Below are 15,704 nucleotides of genomic sequence, written 5' to 3' on the forward strand. Positions count from 1 at the left end.
AAACAAATTCAATGAAAAATCTACAAATAAGTATTTTCTAGCACTTGCACTAAGGAGGTTCAAGGGATATGCTGATACAAAATTAAAGATACAATTTAAATGTGGAAACATTCAAAAAATTAACTTTTTATATAAAAATATTATTTAGAATAATAATAAAATAATTTACAATTGAATTGATTTTAATTAAAAAATTGTCATATCCCCATTTCATTTTAAGATAGAATTTTAATAAAATTAAATAATACAATGTTATGAAATAAATAATGATAATTAAGTTATATTAAAACTAATACTAAAATAGAAAATAGAAAATAATAATTATCTAATCTATATTATCAATGAAATAATATTAAATAATGAAATAAAATAAATACAAGAGATAATAGAAAGTATGTTAACTTTCTACATAGAATTTAATAACAAATAATAATAAACATAAATAAGTAAGTAAATAAATAATATAACATGGAATAATATAAATTAACTAAATCTAATAAAAAGTTAAGAGATGTTTAAAAAATAGATATGACTCCTTAAAATTAAGATATAAAAGGGAGGAGAGTTTATTTTAGAGGGAAAAAAAATGGTGAGAAGTAGGAGTTCAAAAAGGAAAATAAGAAGAGAAAATGAAGAAAATAGGAAAGTGACTTTGTGAAAAGGTATTGATGGTATTGAAAGGATGTGAACCTATGAAAGGATTATAATTATGAATAGTTGTGACTCTTAAAAAATATTGTAGTTATAAAGAATTGAGACTTTTCTAAAAGATTTTAGTTGAAGTGTTGTGACTTTTCGAAAGGATTATAATTATGAAGTGTTGTGACTTTTCAAAGGATTTGTATTATGAAAGGTTGTGACTCTTGGCAAAAGAAAAATACAAAAAATATACATTTATCCTTTCCTTATAATTATAAAAGAAAGAATTTTGGAAATTAAATATAGAGTTGAGATAATCTAAAAGGATCATTGAAAGACCAAGGCTAGAGCCACATGGACCAAGCAAATAGGAATGTAAGAAATGTATGTTTGTGGATTATATTTTTTTAATTGTGTTTATGACTTTATTATATTAATGAATCATATTTGTGGATAATTTATAAATATACATATGCATATGTAAAGGTGAAATTCGAAATGGATAACACAAATGAGTTAATGGTTAATGACTTGAGATCAAGATAGTCCCTGTCTAGATTAATAAATAACCTTAATGTTCATTAAAAGTTACTTGATCAATGAAATCTCATATGGGGAGAAGATTTGTTCATAATTTCTATAGTGACAATATTAGGGATGGGCATAGCCTCCCATATGGTTGATACGATGACTTGTAGATCACAAAGTCTTGTCAATATCAAAGATGGGTGTAACTACCCATTTGACTGACACAATAGAGATGAGGAGTGGAATGTTAAGGCTAGTTAAATCGTACCTTTGTTTATTCGGTTAAGTTTGTAATTGTTAATTGTTAATACATAATTGATAGGATAGAAGAATTGAAAGTACACAGACATTAAATGAGTGTATTCTCAAATTGTTGTTTGGAGAAAACATGATTAGTTTATTTAATGCAAAAAAAATAAAATTATATTTAGAATATTAATAAAATAAATTATAATTGAATTGATTTTAATATTTTTTGTTTGTATTTATCATATCAGTAAGGCTATGCACAAAAAAGATTTCATGAAACCAAATTGAATGTCCTCAATCAATACAAGAGACTTAGCATGAAAATTTCTTGGATAGACATGTATTCAAAATGTGCACACATCAAAGAAGGTGCATGACTAATATGATATAATTGAGAATTATTTAATGAAACTAATTTAGTAGAAGAACATTTAATCTATTAAAAATGATTTTACAAAATATCAATTCAAACTACAAACATTCCAAGCAATACAATATGTTAAACTTGTAAACAAGGATATGCAATGTGACAACTATGGCCTTTGGTCTTTGAATGAGGAGTGGAATGTAAGGCTAGTTAAATACATATATTTGTTCATTCCATTAAATTTGTAATTTGTTAATACATAATTGAGAGGGTGAAAGATTTGAAAGTACAAAGACTTTGAGTGTATTCTCAAATTGTTGTTTGGAGAAAACATAATTAGTTTATTTTATACAAAAAAATATATAAATTCATCTTTTTAGTATATATATATATATTCCATAATGTAGCATTTATCTTTTTTTTAAATTATTATTTTTCCTTTCTTAAAAAATTAAGAAGAATTTTCCTAGATAATATTTATCTTTTATTCTATTTTTAAAAAATAAAAGAACATAATATTAAAAAATGTTTCTATGAAAAGAAGAAATAATTAAATATAGAAATTTTCTCTTATATATATAGATAAAAGTTGGATTATTTATTATTCATTTATTAATGTTAAGATTCATCATTTAGTGGATTTGAATTGAATAATCTTAACAATAATTATAAATAATCTAAACTTAGATCAATTAGCTGTTTTTTTTTTTAAAATTATCATATAAAAACAACACAAATTCTAAGTAAATAAAATAATTTAAAATAGATATTTTACCTTTTAAAATAAATATACTTAATATCCTCATACAAGTTCATTTATAATAATATAAAATTTGTATAGATTCCTTTCCAATCAATCTTTCCATTAAAAATAAAGTCTGTTTAATAGTCCATGCCATCGGCTATAGATATATGAATTAACATATAATGACAACGTATGGGACTACCTCGTTGAAACCGAACTTGCATGGGCTACGAATTGAGATACAATACGTACAAATTAGAAGGGACAATCATTTGAAACCGAACTTGCATGTGCTACGAATTCAGATACAATACGTACAAATTGGAAGGGACAATCATTTGCAATCCGATTTGTCCACGATAGCTTTAAATCCAAGCAATCATTTGAAATTTTACACGCATATAATGGAACCCCTTTCCCAAGAACTTTTCAACATGGAAAACTGCAGTATGCAAGCTGACATTAGATATATCAAAAATTAATCTATAAATAATCTATACATGCAAGTGAAGTGAGATGGCAAGTGAAAAAATCCCGAGAAACTCTTACTGATCGCGATGTTTGAGCCTTTTCTCTCCTCTCCTAAACGTGTGGCCTTTTGGAGAGCCTTAACGCCTCTAGTTTCCCTCTGGACTGTAACAGATTGATTTCCCCTCGTTGAGGGTCTTGTATACACTAGTCATTGCATTGACAGGTAACAATTTAAATCTAGGCGTTTCTGGATCCACCAGTTGCGGCGCATATTTTTACAATGAAGGAGACATTTCGTATCTTTTATTTTTGTTGATCTTTCCTTTTTTAAATGGGTGATTCAAGGAGTCAATCCAGATAGTTTTGTAAGCTGGTCATCATATGATGTAATGTCATCTTGTTTTAACCGATTTATAGTAAAAAATAATATATATTGTCTGTCTAATACATATTGTCCACCTTGTAATCTTGTATCTAAGATGATGGAAGCAAGTTGGCTTCTATTTTATTTGTGTTTCTATAGATTCTTTTTGCCCACTGTCACACGTAGAATTGAATTGTTGGGCATATTGTTTTCTTTCATGCCTATGCTGCACGGTTCTTATGAAAATCTTGATGTTCTTTCTCACTTCTTTTGACTGTCATATTTGAACACTCTTGCATGCTAACACTATTCGTCCATTTGATATTTTGTTTCATCCATATGCTCTGTCCTCTACAGACTTTTCTTCTACTATTATTTTGGGGCAGTGATATAACTTTATGCTCTCTATTTTCGTTTAGGTAACATCCAAATCAAAGTCAATGCCTCCAACGGAAAGGTGTCCGCCCCAGTTAATGTATCTTATATAGAACCAATGCTGTTATTTTGAAATTGCTTGTAGTTAATGTATTTTTATCGCCTTATTTGTCTCCATTTTAGTGTTGAGGTCTGCCACCCCAATCTTCCTTCCCATTGAAGAACATTAGCATGACAAACAATCCAAATAATATTCTCTTAATTTTTTAGTTCCATTATTTGGATTTCTATATTTATTTTGTAGTGTGTGTAGAGTTGTCCATTGCCCTTTAGCCTTTTTTACTAATGACAAACAATCCAAATAATATTCTCTTAATTTTTTAGTTCCATTATTTGGATTTCTATATTTATTTGTAGTGTGTATAGAATTGTCCTTTTTTACCTTCAAGTTTCCCCTTTGGGTTTGTTGTATAAGTCAAGACCAAGTTAATTATATTCATTCTCCTCTTGCTGAGGTCCTTTATATACAAAGTTTATGTGTCTTTTTTCTTCTCAACCTAAAAATCATGTTCATTTTGCTGACATTTACTCATGTCACTGCGCCTTGAAAAAAAAAATTATGAACTTAAGTTGCTTTCTCAAGCCATGTACGTACTGTTTTTTCCACTAAGACTTGATCATTTACATTTAGGAACAACCCTATTGTGTAGCTGACCAAGTGGAAACCTCAACTCCCAAGCTTGTTATCCACTTCTAATTTGATTATGCATAACCTTCATAAAGTAGGGGTAGCGGACATCCTCACTTAACCTCAATGTCGCTTCCAAAATATTTTGGTAAGTTTTTTCTTGAACCTGATCAAGAAGCCTATAACCTGCTGCTTTGTAAATCCGTAATTTCCAAACTCTTCCATTCTGCTTCAGAGATTCAATTCAAACAGTTTTAAATACCTTCTGCAATCAACAAAGCAATCTGAAACTTCCTCCCCTAATAATGCAATGATCAACTGTTAAATTGCCTATTCTGCAATCTACAATACTCTCAAATAGTTTTCATGATGGCAACAAAAAATTACAAAAGATAACATGACATGTAAACTCAAATACCAAATTCAGGGCTTTACCACCACCTTGTCACCCCTCTGGTCATCAAGGCTTCATTGGATGACAATGGTACTTCGCAGCATAAAGTTGCCACTGTAAAAAATTGGTACTTCGCAGCATAAAGTTGCCACTGTAAAAAATATATTAAAATTATTTAATGAAACAGTTTCTGTATGACAAGAAATGGCATCTAATTTACTTCAAATTATCTAGAAATCATGGGAACAAGCTAGGAGACCCTGTACTTATTTTACAGGATAATAGTGGGGTGATTTCCTGACTGCCATACCGGTTTCAAGTTGTACCTTCATTTCCTTCTGTTCAATAACGAGTCAGATTGGTACCACAAGAGAAGTGACTTCTATTTAAAATATTAAGGTGTGACCAAATTTTTACAGAGAGATATACTATCATATGAAATATTTTTAAATTGAAAACACATAAATAATTACTATACGTTAGAGGGTTCACAAGTATTACAATAAATTTATAAAAGCAACACCAACCATGCTTATGAATGGACAGATTTTTGGTGCTTGTGATGCCTTATAAACCCCGTCTTCCTTAAAATAATTCTTCATGTATAATTTATTGTTCATGTAAAGAACAGCTTCATGATAAAAGGAATGAATACAACATATATGCGAGTACAATTTCCTGCAAATGTTAAGCTAGGGATGTTTAAATACTGATAGCCGAGTTTACATAGAATTTTTTTTATGTTTTGTTTTTCCTTTTATACTGTTTTTGGGTACAATAGTGGAAAACATGAAACTGCATTAATTATAAAACGTGTCACTACACAGGTTGACTCAATTTGTGTTAGTCGTAAAATAATTTTCCATTTTAGTTTAAGGTTTAACGTTTTCTATATACAGTAGTTGAGAAAAGAAAGGCATTTATGAGTCACATATGATTCTGTGTTAAGAAAGTGATTTTCTGTTGTAGTTTAACTTTGATCAGTTACTCTTTATTTTAATAAAGAAAAGGGGGAAACTGAAAGAAGACACATGAAAACTATCTAGTTATATGCTACCAATTCAAACATGATAATGCAAGAGTTTACAGGGGGGAACTTTAGCAAAATATAATATATAATCTACCAACTTTTCTGTAGGATTATAATGCACTTTTAAATTTAGCAAATAAGTATGATAAACTATGCTTTCATATTTTGCCATGAAAGTTATTTTTTAATGAAACTATAATTCTTACAGGTCAGTGCCAATGACAAGGATGTCTTGGCTTATATTGTGGACACATTAGCTGCTATAGCTAACCCAGATAATAAGCATCGAAAAAAATTAATTGAAAAGGAATTGAAGCATTCTTCTTCAACAATTAGAGAATTGAGAGAAAACCTGCTAATGGGAGAAACTTTTCATGATAGAGCTTCTGTTTTAATCATCGGTGCTGGGCGTGTATGTGAACCTGCAGTTGAGTTCTTAGCCTTAAATGGATGCAATGCACTTGATTCTACAAGAAGTAGTTCAAAAACTGGCACAGAAGCAGTTAAGGGTGTCAAAGTTGTCGTGGCATCATTATACCTGCAGGATGCACAAAAGGTATGAGTTACTAAGAATTGCACTTAAACTTCTAATCACTTACAATAGCTGGGAACGTAGCTTTTTGTGTAGAAAGGAGCATATTATATAGATGAAGGTCTGTTGACTTTGATATTAGCATATGTATCAGAAAACCTATAAGAATGGGAAGATGGTTTTCTCAGATCAGATCTAGTGTAATATGGTAGCTCAAAGAGAACAACTTTTTTTGTGTTGTGCAATATAAACTTGTGTAACATTTCCAGGTTTATTTGGTGTGATCTACTAAATAGATATTTTCTTATTGCAGCTCATAGATAACAAAAACTATACATGTTTCTCCTCAGTGTGCTATGAATAATCTTTGAATCTGCAGCATGTCAGGGCTATCATTATATAGGTTTATTATGCATATGCCATTTTACCGTAACTGACTTAAATTTTTAGCATGGAGACAATTTTTGTGTAGTCTTATCTTTAATTGTATCTGATAATAGCTAACATAATGAAAGTCTTGATCTAACATTAAATACTTGGGAACAGGTAATTGAAGGGATACCCAATACAACAGCAGTTGAGCTTGATATAAGTAATTATGATCGTCTGCGAGAATATATATCAAAGGTAAAATGTTTTCTGTTTTTATACCAAAAGAATATAATGATTCATTTTATTATCAAATTTTGTTGTTATTTAGTTGAGTTTATCCTTGCAAGAAGATGAATAAGAGCGTTTCATCATGTGAAATCCCAACACACATAATTCCTAACTAGGACTCAGGATTATAAAGAAAAGAGCTAAGAAACCGGGTTTAGAAAAGAAACTCAGCTTGTAGTTTTCAAAAACAAAATCAGTTTGCAAATGTTAATCAAAAGGATTTTGAAAAGAATTCATTGACAAAAGTTGTTTTCTTGACCATACTTGAGCTTGTTTGTAACCTATTAACGTGGTTTTATATTTACTCAGTGGATATTTATATTGAATGTGGGTCTTAGTTTAGATACACTAGGTGGGATTGTGCATTGCATAACCTAGGAATGGGAGTCCTTAATGGGTATGGGCTATGCAAACAAATGATATTCCTAAGAAGGACCCATAATCCCAAGATATGTTTTTGGTTAGCCTCATTTAGCAATTAGAACCTTGTAGGTAAGGTGACTTGTTCATCTCTTTGGCTTGATCTATCTAGGCTGTCTCTCATGAAGATAACAGGGCAATACTTTTTATTAGAATCGTACACTATTTTAACTATTCCTCCATTAGTTAGATGGGTGACTTGTGAAGTTATAGTGCTACATATATGTAAGTGTGGAGTTGCAAAGCTTACCAAATCAATCCTAGGATGTTGTCAAACATGACCTACAATTGGAGGACATATTTGCACATACTTTCAATGATTCGGAATGTCTATAGATGTAGTGAGTAGTCTGTATCCCCTAACGTGACCTGCTTTCTCCTTGATGATGCTAAACGTGCTAGCACTCATTTTCAAAATCATGCATTATTGTAAATTTCCTTTGATAGTTAGTGTCATGTCCCCTTTTCAGTGACGTGTTATTTTTCAGTGAATTTGCCTATTATGGACTCTTGTAGGCAGATGGTTTTGGTGAGAGAGTCATTCTGTGTAATGGGCACCCTTGAATGTCCCAAAAACTAAACCAAATTGCTGAAAGGAATTATGTCAAACAGTTTGCATTCAACCTCTTATTTCTCCGTTTAATGTTTTAAACCCCTTATAACTCCAGAAATCAATTGTTTATTTGTTTGTTGTGTTTTGTGCATGGAATTGGTATCATACAACATAAACAAGAAAGAAACTACTATAATATGCAAAGTGGAAATGAACTGCTGCCAATAAAATGTTATTTTCAGAATTTATAAAACCAAATACATGGCAGATTTATCAACTGACTAATTACTTCAGCATTATTGACATAATACTCCAGCCCATGCTTTCGAACTTGTTGCTACAGTACTTTGTCCTTCAATCAGTCCACTACCTTGGTAATATCATTCCCTCAAAGCGGCATAAGCGTCGGACAAGTAGTGAAGAAGATATGAGCAAAATACCAAATCTGTCTGTAGCTGGAAATGCAACTAAATTGCCTAATAATGAAGCCGATAACAAAGAATTCCAAAGGCCAAACCCCAAGGGAATGATGTCTAGAATGTCACAAGAGAGGATAAACGTCCTCAAATGCCAAGAACGAAGCTGCAACTCACACCAATTTCTTCTCATATTCAACCTGTCTAATGAAACCACAAATGCTTCCTTTTATTGTATTTCCAAGGGTCCGCTCAACTCGTATGGGCAATGTGGGATAAAATATGTGTAATATATAAAACATATATTAAAATACCCCTTATGTCTCCCTTGGGTACACATCCCCATAAAATAAATATTAAAGTAACACTTTAATATTTTACAATTAAATTAGACGTTACTTTAATAAAACTTCAGGCATTAAAATGTATTAGCAATCAGACTCCGAATAATGCGAGTGATAGCTCATCGAAAAGCTCTCACCGAGGAGTATCAAATCCAATCACCAAAATTGACCTGCACTGTGTCCTGCCGACTTACTAAAAATAGTAAGTATGCCTGAAACTGAGTAAATCAACTTCGGTTTGGCCCAAACTAGAAATGACTAGGCCAAAACACTCTAGGATCCCATTAAACCCTTCGTTAGCCCTCGGGACCATGTAGAACAAGGCTAACGCACACACACTTGGTCAACTGCTAAAATGGGGACATTACAGTCCGCCCCCCTTGAAATTGCTTGTCCTCAAGCAATCTCAGTCCAGCCTGTTGAATAACCTGCTCACTCTCCCATGTAGAATCTTCCTCCGGCAGGTCTTTCCATCTGACCAAATACTCCTTCACTATCCTGTTTCTAAGCTTCCTCACTCTGGTGTCCAGAATAGCCTTGGGTACTAACACAAGCTTCCCCTCCTCATCCAAAGGGGGTAAATCTGCAAAAGGCACTACACTCTAACCAATGGCTTTCTTAAGCCTAGACACATGAAACACATTGTGCACTCGATTGCCCTCTAGAAGCTCAAGCTCATAGGCGACTTTGCCCACTTTGCGAATCACCCTGTAGGGACCATAAAATCTAGGTTTCAACTTTTCAGCTCCGCTCTTCTTGAGCGATGACTGTCTATATGGTTGTAGCTTCAAGTAAACCATATCCCCTACCTCGAAGCTACGCTCTATTCGGTGCTGATCAGCATACAATTTTTGTTGATTCTGGACCTGTTGTATATTCTCTTTGAGCACTTTTAGGATGTCCTGACTATCCTGCAATAAGTTTTTGGCTTTGGGCACTCTACTGTCCCCCAAAACTAAATCCATGAAGCTAGGTGCTTCATAACCATAGAGTGCCATGAAAGGAGTCATCTTGATGGACATATGATAAGTGGTGTTATAACAATACTCTCCCATATGCAACCATCTGATCCAAGCCTTTTGTTGTGCAGTTACATAGTTCCTCAAATATCCTTCCACCCATTTATTCACAATCTCTGATTGCCCATCTGTTTTCTGGATGATAACTAGTGCTAGGTGTAAGATTTGTACCACACAACCTAAACAACTCTTGCCAAAAAACACTCATAAACTTACTATCCCGATCGCTGACAATGAATCTGGGCAGCCCATGTAACCTGAATATCTCTCTAAAGAAAAGATCTGCCACCTGTGCTGCTGTGTAAGTGGACGGAATAGCAAAGAAGTGAGCAAACTTCGTCAAGCGTTCCACCACCACATAGATGCAATCTCTTCCCTGCACTCGTGGTAAACCAGTGATGAAGTCCATCGAAATACTTTCCCATTTCCTATCAGGAATGGGCAAGGGCTGTAATAAACCTGCAGGAAATGTGTGCTCTCCCTTATTCTGTTGACAAACCACACACTCCCTGACATACCTCTGAACATCATCCTTGAGCCCTTTTCATGAAAACCGCTCTCGGATCTGCCTGTAGGTCTTGAAGACCCCTGGATGTCCAGCTATGGGTGCATCATGAAATGCCTTCAGTATCACCTCTCTCAAATGTGATGACGGAATCAAATAAACCCTGTCCTGAACTCTGATCAATCCATCTATCACCTCATAGTGATCATCCTGTATGGTACCTGAAATCAATCCAGAAGCCCAAGCATCTCTGACATACTCTGCTATAATCCGATCTCTCCAATCTCCTGAAATCTCTGCCAGAGCACATAAGTGAGGTCTTCGAGATAAGGCATCAGCCACCACATTTTTCTTACCTTTGACAAACTCTATGTCAAAGTCATAAGCTTGCAATTTAGTCACCCATTTTTGTTGCCAGTCATTAAGGCTGGCTCATGAAGTATTTAATACTGTTGTGATCAGTCTTGATCACAAAACGTCCACCTACCAAATATGATCGAAATTTGGCCAATGCATGCATTATGGCCAACATCTCCCGGTCATAGACAGAATAACTCTTCTCAACTCCCCGGAGCTTCCTACTCTCGAATGCAATGGGATGCTTCTCCTGCATCAATACTGCTCCAATCCCATCACCTGATGCATCACAATGAAGCTCAAAAGGCTTCGTGAAATCCGGTAGAGCTAGAACTGGACATGAAGACATTACCTGCTTGAAATGCTCAAAACACCTTTGTGCTGCCCCTGTCCACACGAAGGCTCCTTTCCTGGTAAGATTTGTCAAGGGTGTAGTAATCTGTGAGAATCCCTTAACAAACCTCCTATAAAAACCACATAAACCAAAGAATCCCTTAAGCTGTGTAAGGTTTGTGGGAGTAGGCCACTCTACAATAGCTCTAATCTTTTCGGGATCAACCCGAACGCCATCTGCACTAATGATATGCCCAAGGTAAAGGAGCTCAGTCATGCCAAACTCACATTTAGATTCCTTGGCATACAATGACTCTCTCTCCAAAATAGATAACACCTCCTCCAGATGATGTAAGTGCTCCTCCCAGGTCTTATTGAAGACCAAGATGTCATCAAAGAAGATCAAGACAAATCTCCTCAGCTGCTTCTTGAATACCTGGTTCATACAATTTTGAAATGTAGCGGGTGCATTGGTTAGACCAAATGGCATAACCATGAACTCAAAGTGGCCTTAGTGACATCGGAAGGCTATTTTCTCAATGTCCTTTGCTCTCATCCTGATCTGATGGTATCCGGATCGCAAATCAATTTTGGTGAAGAAGCATGCCCCATGCAACTCATCAATCAACTCATCAATCCTAGGAATGGGATACCTGTTTTTAATTGTTTTCTTATTCAGTGCCTTGTAATCGATGCACATGCGCATTGTCCCATCCTTCTTCTTTACCAATACTACTGCTGAAGCAAAGGGGCTCTTACTGGGCCTGATATGCCCCATCTCCAACAAATCCTTAATCACCTTCTCTATCTCATCCTTCTGTTTCTTAGGATGACGATAGGGAGTAATCATAACTGGTTTGGCTCCCTCCTCAAGCTCAATAACATGTTCCATCCCTCTGTCAGGAGGAACCCCATGAGGAATATCGCTAAATACTCTAGCGTGTCTATCAAGTATCTTCTGGATATCTCGTGGATGACTCTTTTCTTGTGGCTTTGGTGAAGTTGGCATAATGTAGCACTTTGCCGCCCACTCTATGTCATCATGACAAAAAAGTCTCTGCATTCTCCTCAAGGACACTACTCTGCAACCTCCATCTGAAAGACCTCTAAGTACCACAGTTCTGCCCTCATGCTGGAATCTCATCTCCAATTTTGCTAGGTTGAGTGTGAACTCCACTAGTGAAGCCATCCATGTCATGCCGAGGATGACATCATAATCTCCCATGTCCACAACATAGAACTCATCCTTCAACTCGTAGCCATCTCCAAACCTGATGTGAAGATTAGATATCTTCCGAGTGCATAATAATTTATCACCGTTAGCCACCATGACTCTAAACCCATCATGCTCCTCTGTCTGTAACCCTCTCCTGGCTACCAACTGTGCATCTATGAAGTTATGTGTAGCCCCAGTGTCAATAAGAGATATCACTTTCTGCCCCTGGACAGTACCCCTAACCTTAAATGTGATTTCCTTTTGGGCCCCTGTCAAGCGTGCCAACGATCTATCATCCTTAGGAATGCTGCTCTCCTCTATAGTGTTACCCTCATCTGAATCGGAGTGTTGATCCTCCCCCTCTGACTCTAACTCTTCTGCTGAAAAATACTCCATTTGATTTGCCTTAGCCTTGGGAGAACATTTATGAGATAAGTCCCAAGGCTCCCTACAATGGAAGCACAGCTTCTTCTTTCAAAGTTCATTCAAGGTTTCATTGTCTAGTCCTTTTGATCCTTCTTTGAGTTTGCTATACTCTTTCTGAAACGGTTTTTTGTCTTTGTCCTTGCGGTAGGAAGAATCTGTTGAATGGTTTTTTCCTTTGTATACCGAAGGGGCTAAATCTCGTGCCTTTTTAGTTGCTTTAGCTAAGGTGAGTGGATCATGTCCCTTCACCCAACCTCGTAATGGATCAGCAAGACCATCACAAAATAACACCACCAATCTCCTAGGAGAGATATCAGTAACAAGTACAGACAAGCGCTGAAACTTGGCAATGTAAGCATCCACAAAACCTGACTGTTTTAACTGTGCTAGTTGCTTGAAATGTAATTCGGGATCCCTAGTGTCAAATCTCTCAATCAATGTTTCGGTGAATTCCTCATAGGATATAATCTGATTATGCCCCAAAGTCACCATGCCATGATGCCACCATTCATGTGCAACGCCATCCAAGTGCATAGCCGCATACTTGATAGCCTCCTCCTCAGGCATAGGATTTAGCTGCAAGTATGTATCTACCTTCTGCACCCAAGCCCGTGCAGTCATCTTCCCTGAAGCATCATAATAAGGTAAAGAAAGTTTTCCAACTTTCTTTCTCAGCTCAAAATTTTGATTCCTCCCTCCTACTCTAGGCATGTGTCTCATCCTCAAGTCCATATAATCTGTGAGGGAAATATCCGCCTTAAACTCCAATCCACTAGCCTCCCAGTCCCTCCTGAACTGACCCTGTAACTCGGTAATCTGCGGTTCATTTATTGGTTGAACTGGATCTTTGGGTGGGAAAGTGGGTAGAAGAGGTCTCGAGCTCGCAGTCCGCGCTAGACGTGCAACATGTCTAAAGTTATCAGCCTCATTCCCATTGTTGTCGTGTCCATTAGTACCATTAATGTTATTCTTAGGACCATTGTTGTTGCCTTGGCCTCCATGGTTATTGTTTCCCCCATTGTTATTGTTTCTGTTGTGGGCATCACCTGGATTAATATTGACACCCATCTGTCTAGCCATGAGCTGCAACATCATGTCCATTCGCCTATTCTGCTCCTGCTGCATACGTTGCCCCTGCTCTAATGTATCCAATAACTGTCTGAGCATTACCTCCCCTTGATCGGGACCGGCATTCCCGCCTCCGCCTAATCCTGTATTCCTGTCATCTCAATCACTCATATTGTTGTCCTGATCAAAGAATAATTCCTCTGTGTCTGTATGGCTGGATTCAATGTCCACCTGCACGGATGTACTAGACTGTTTTCTTTGCAAGTCTAAAATCCTATTTTGTCTTGCTTTGGTATCACGGAAATTATAAGGCCCCTGTCGCATGCTCAAACATAAATGCTTAGCTTGTGTTTTTATTTATTTATTTCTAATTTTAGTGTTTTGACATTTCGTCAAACACTTTTCCCTCTATCCGGCTGTTCCAAATTCTCTATAAGACCTCCACAGGATGGCAGGACTTATAGCTCTAATACCACTGTAATGGGCACCCCTGAATGTCCCAAAAACTAAACCAAATTGCTGAAAGGAATTATGTCAAACAGTTTGCATTCAACCTCTTATTTCTCCGTTTAATATTTTAAACCCCTTATAACTCTAGAAATCAAATGTTTATTTGTTTGTTGTGTTTTGTGCATGGAATTGGTATCATACAACATAAACAAGAAAGAAACTACTATAATATGCAAAGTGGAAATGAACTGTTGCCAATAAAATGTTATTTTCAAAATTTATAAAACCAAATACATGGCAGATTTATCAAGTCACTAATTACTTCAGCATTATTGACATAATACTCCAGCCCATGCTTTCGAACTTGCTTTCGAACTTGCTGCTACAGTACTTTGTCCTTCAATCAGTCCACTACCTTGGTAATATCATTCCCTCAAAGCGGCATAAGCGTCGGACAAGTAGTGAAGAAGATATGAGCAAAATACCAAATCTGCCTGTAGCTGGAAATGCAACTAAACTGCCTAATAATGAAGCCGATAAAAAATAATTCCAAAGGCCAAACCTCAAGGGAATGACGTCTAGAATGTCACAAGAGAGGATAAACGTCCTCAAATGCCAAGAACGGAGCTGCAACTCACACACCAATTTCTTCTCATATTCAACCTGTCTAATGAAGCCACAAATGCTTCCTTTTATTCTATTTTCAAGGGTCCGCTCAACTCGTATGAGCAATGTGGGATAAAAGATGTGTAATATATAAAACATATATTAAAATACCCCTTATGTCTCCCTTGGGTACACATCCCCATAAAATAAATATTAAAGTAACACTTTAATATTTTACAATTAAATTAGACGTTACTTTAATAAAACTTCAGGCATTAAAATGTATTAGCAATCGGACTCCGAATAATGCGAGTGATAGCTCATCGGAAAGCTCTCACCGAGGAGTATCAAATGCAATCACCAAAATTGACCTGTACTGTGTCCTGCCGACTTACTAAAAATAGTAAGTATGCCTAAAACTGAGTAAATCAACTTCGTTTTGGCCCAAACTGGAAATGAATAGGCCAAAACACTCTAGGATCTCATTAAACCCTTCATTAGCCCTCGGGACCATGTAGAACAAGGCTAACGCACACACACTTGGTCAACTGCTAAAATGGGGACATTACATTCTGATGATTATTTGGGGATTGGATGGTCTTATTTGCTCTTGGAGAGATGGGGTTTATCATATTTTTATTTTTATGTGTTATGCGGGGCCAAAATATTATAATTTTGAGTTGAGTTGCACTTTTTATTTTATTTACTTTAATATAAAAGTTCATTATAAAGAGATTTCATAAATTAAAAAAAATTATAGATACTTCTAGAAGTTCTTAGAGGCTTCTTAGAAAGTGCATAAATAGAGTGCTTGGCCTCTCATTTGGACATCCGAGTTTTGAGTTTACACTACTTTTATCGTTGAGCATTTGTGGTGCCATCTTGGTCTGCAGATTGTCATTTGATCTTTGGGAATGGAGTCTCCTAAGGATTTGCATAACTGAGGAAG

The 15,704-nt window shown here is 35.5% G+C and overlaps 1 protein-coding gene across 2 annotated transcripts in view; it reads left to right on the forward strand.

Annotated features, from left to right (window-relative positions):
- Window positions 1-15,704, forward strand: part of LOC149571473 (lysine-ketoglutarate reductase/saccharopine dehydrogenase bifunctional enzyme) — a 261,972-nt gene that overhangs the window by 182,622 nt on the left and 63,646 nt on the right. For both annotated transcript variants that reach the window (XM_089812989.1, XM_089812990.1), the window contains exons 15-16: window positions 6,059-6,406; window positions 6,929-7,009. In XM_089812989.1, the coding sequence (XP_089669115.1) occupies window positions 6,059-6,406; window positions 6,929-7,009 (429 nt within the window). The remainder of the gene's footprint in view (window positions 1-6,058; window positions 6,407-6,928; window positions 7,010-15,704) is intronic.

Source organism: Cupressus sempervirens, chromosome 2 (genome assembly GCF_028749045.1).
Source record: "Cupressus sempervirens isolate cs-2001-9-10 chromosome 2, ASM2874904v1, whole genome shotgun sequence".
In the NCBI taxonomy this organism is placed as follows: domain Eukaryota; kingdom Viridiplantae; phylum Streptophyta; class Pinopsida; order Cupressales; family Cupressaceae; genus Cupressus; species Cupressus sempervirens.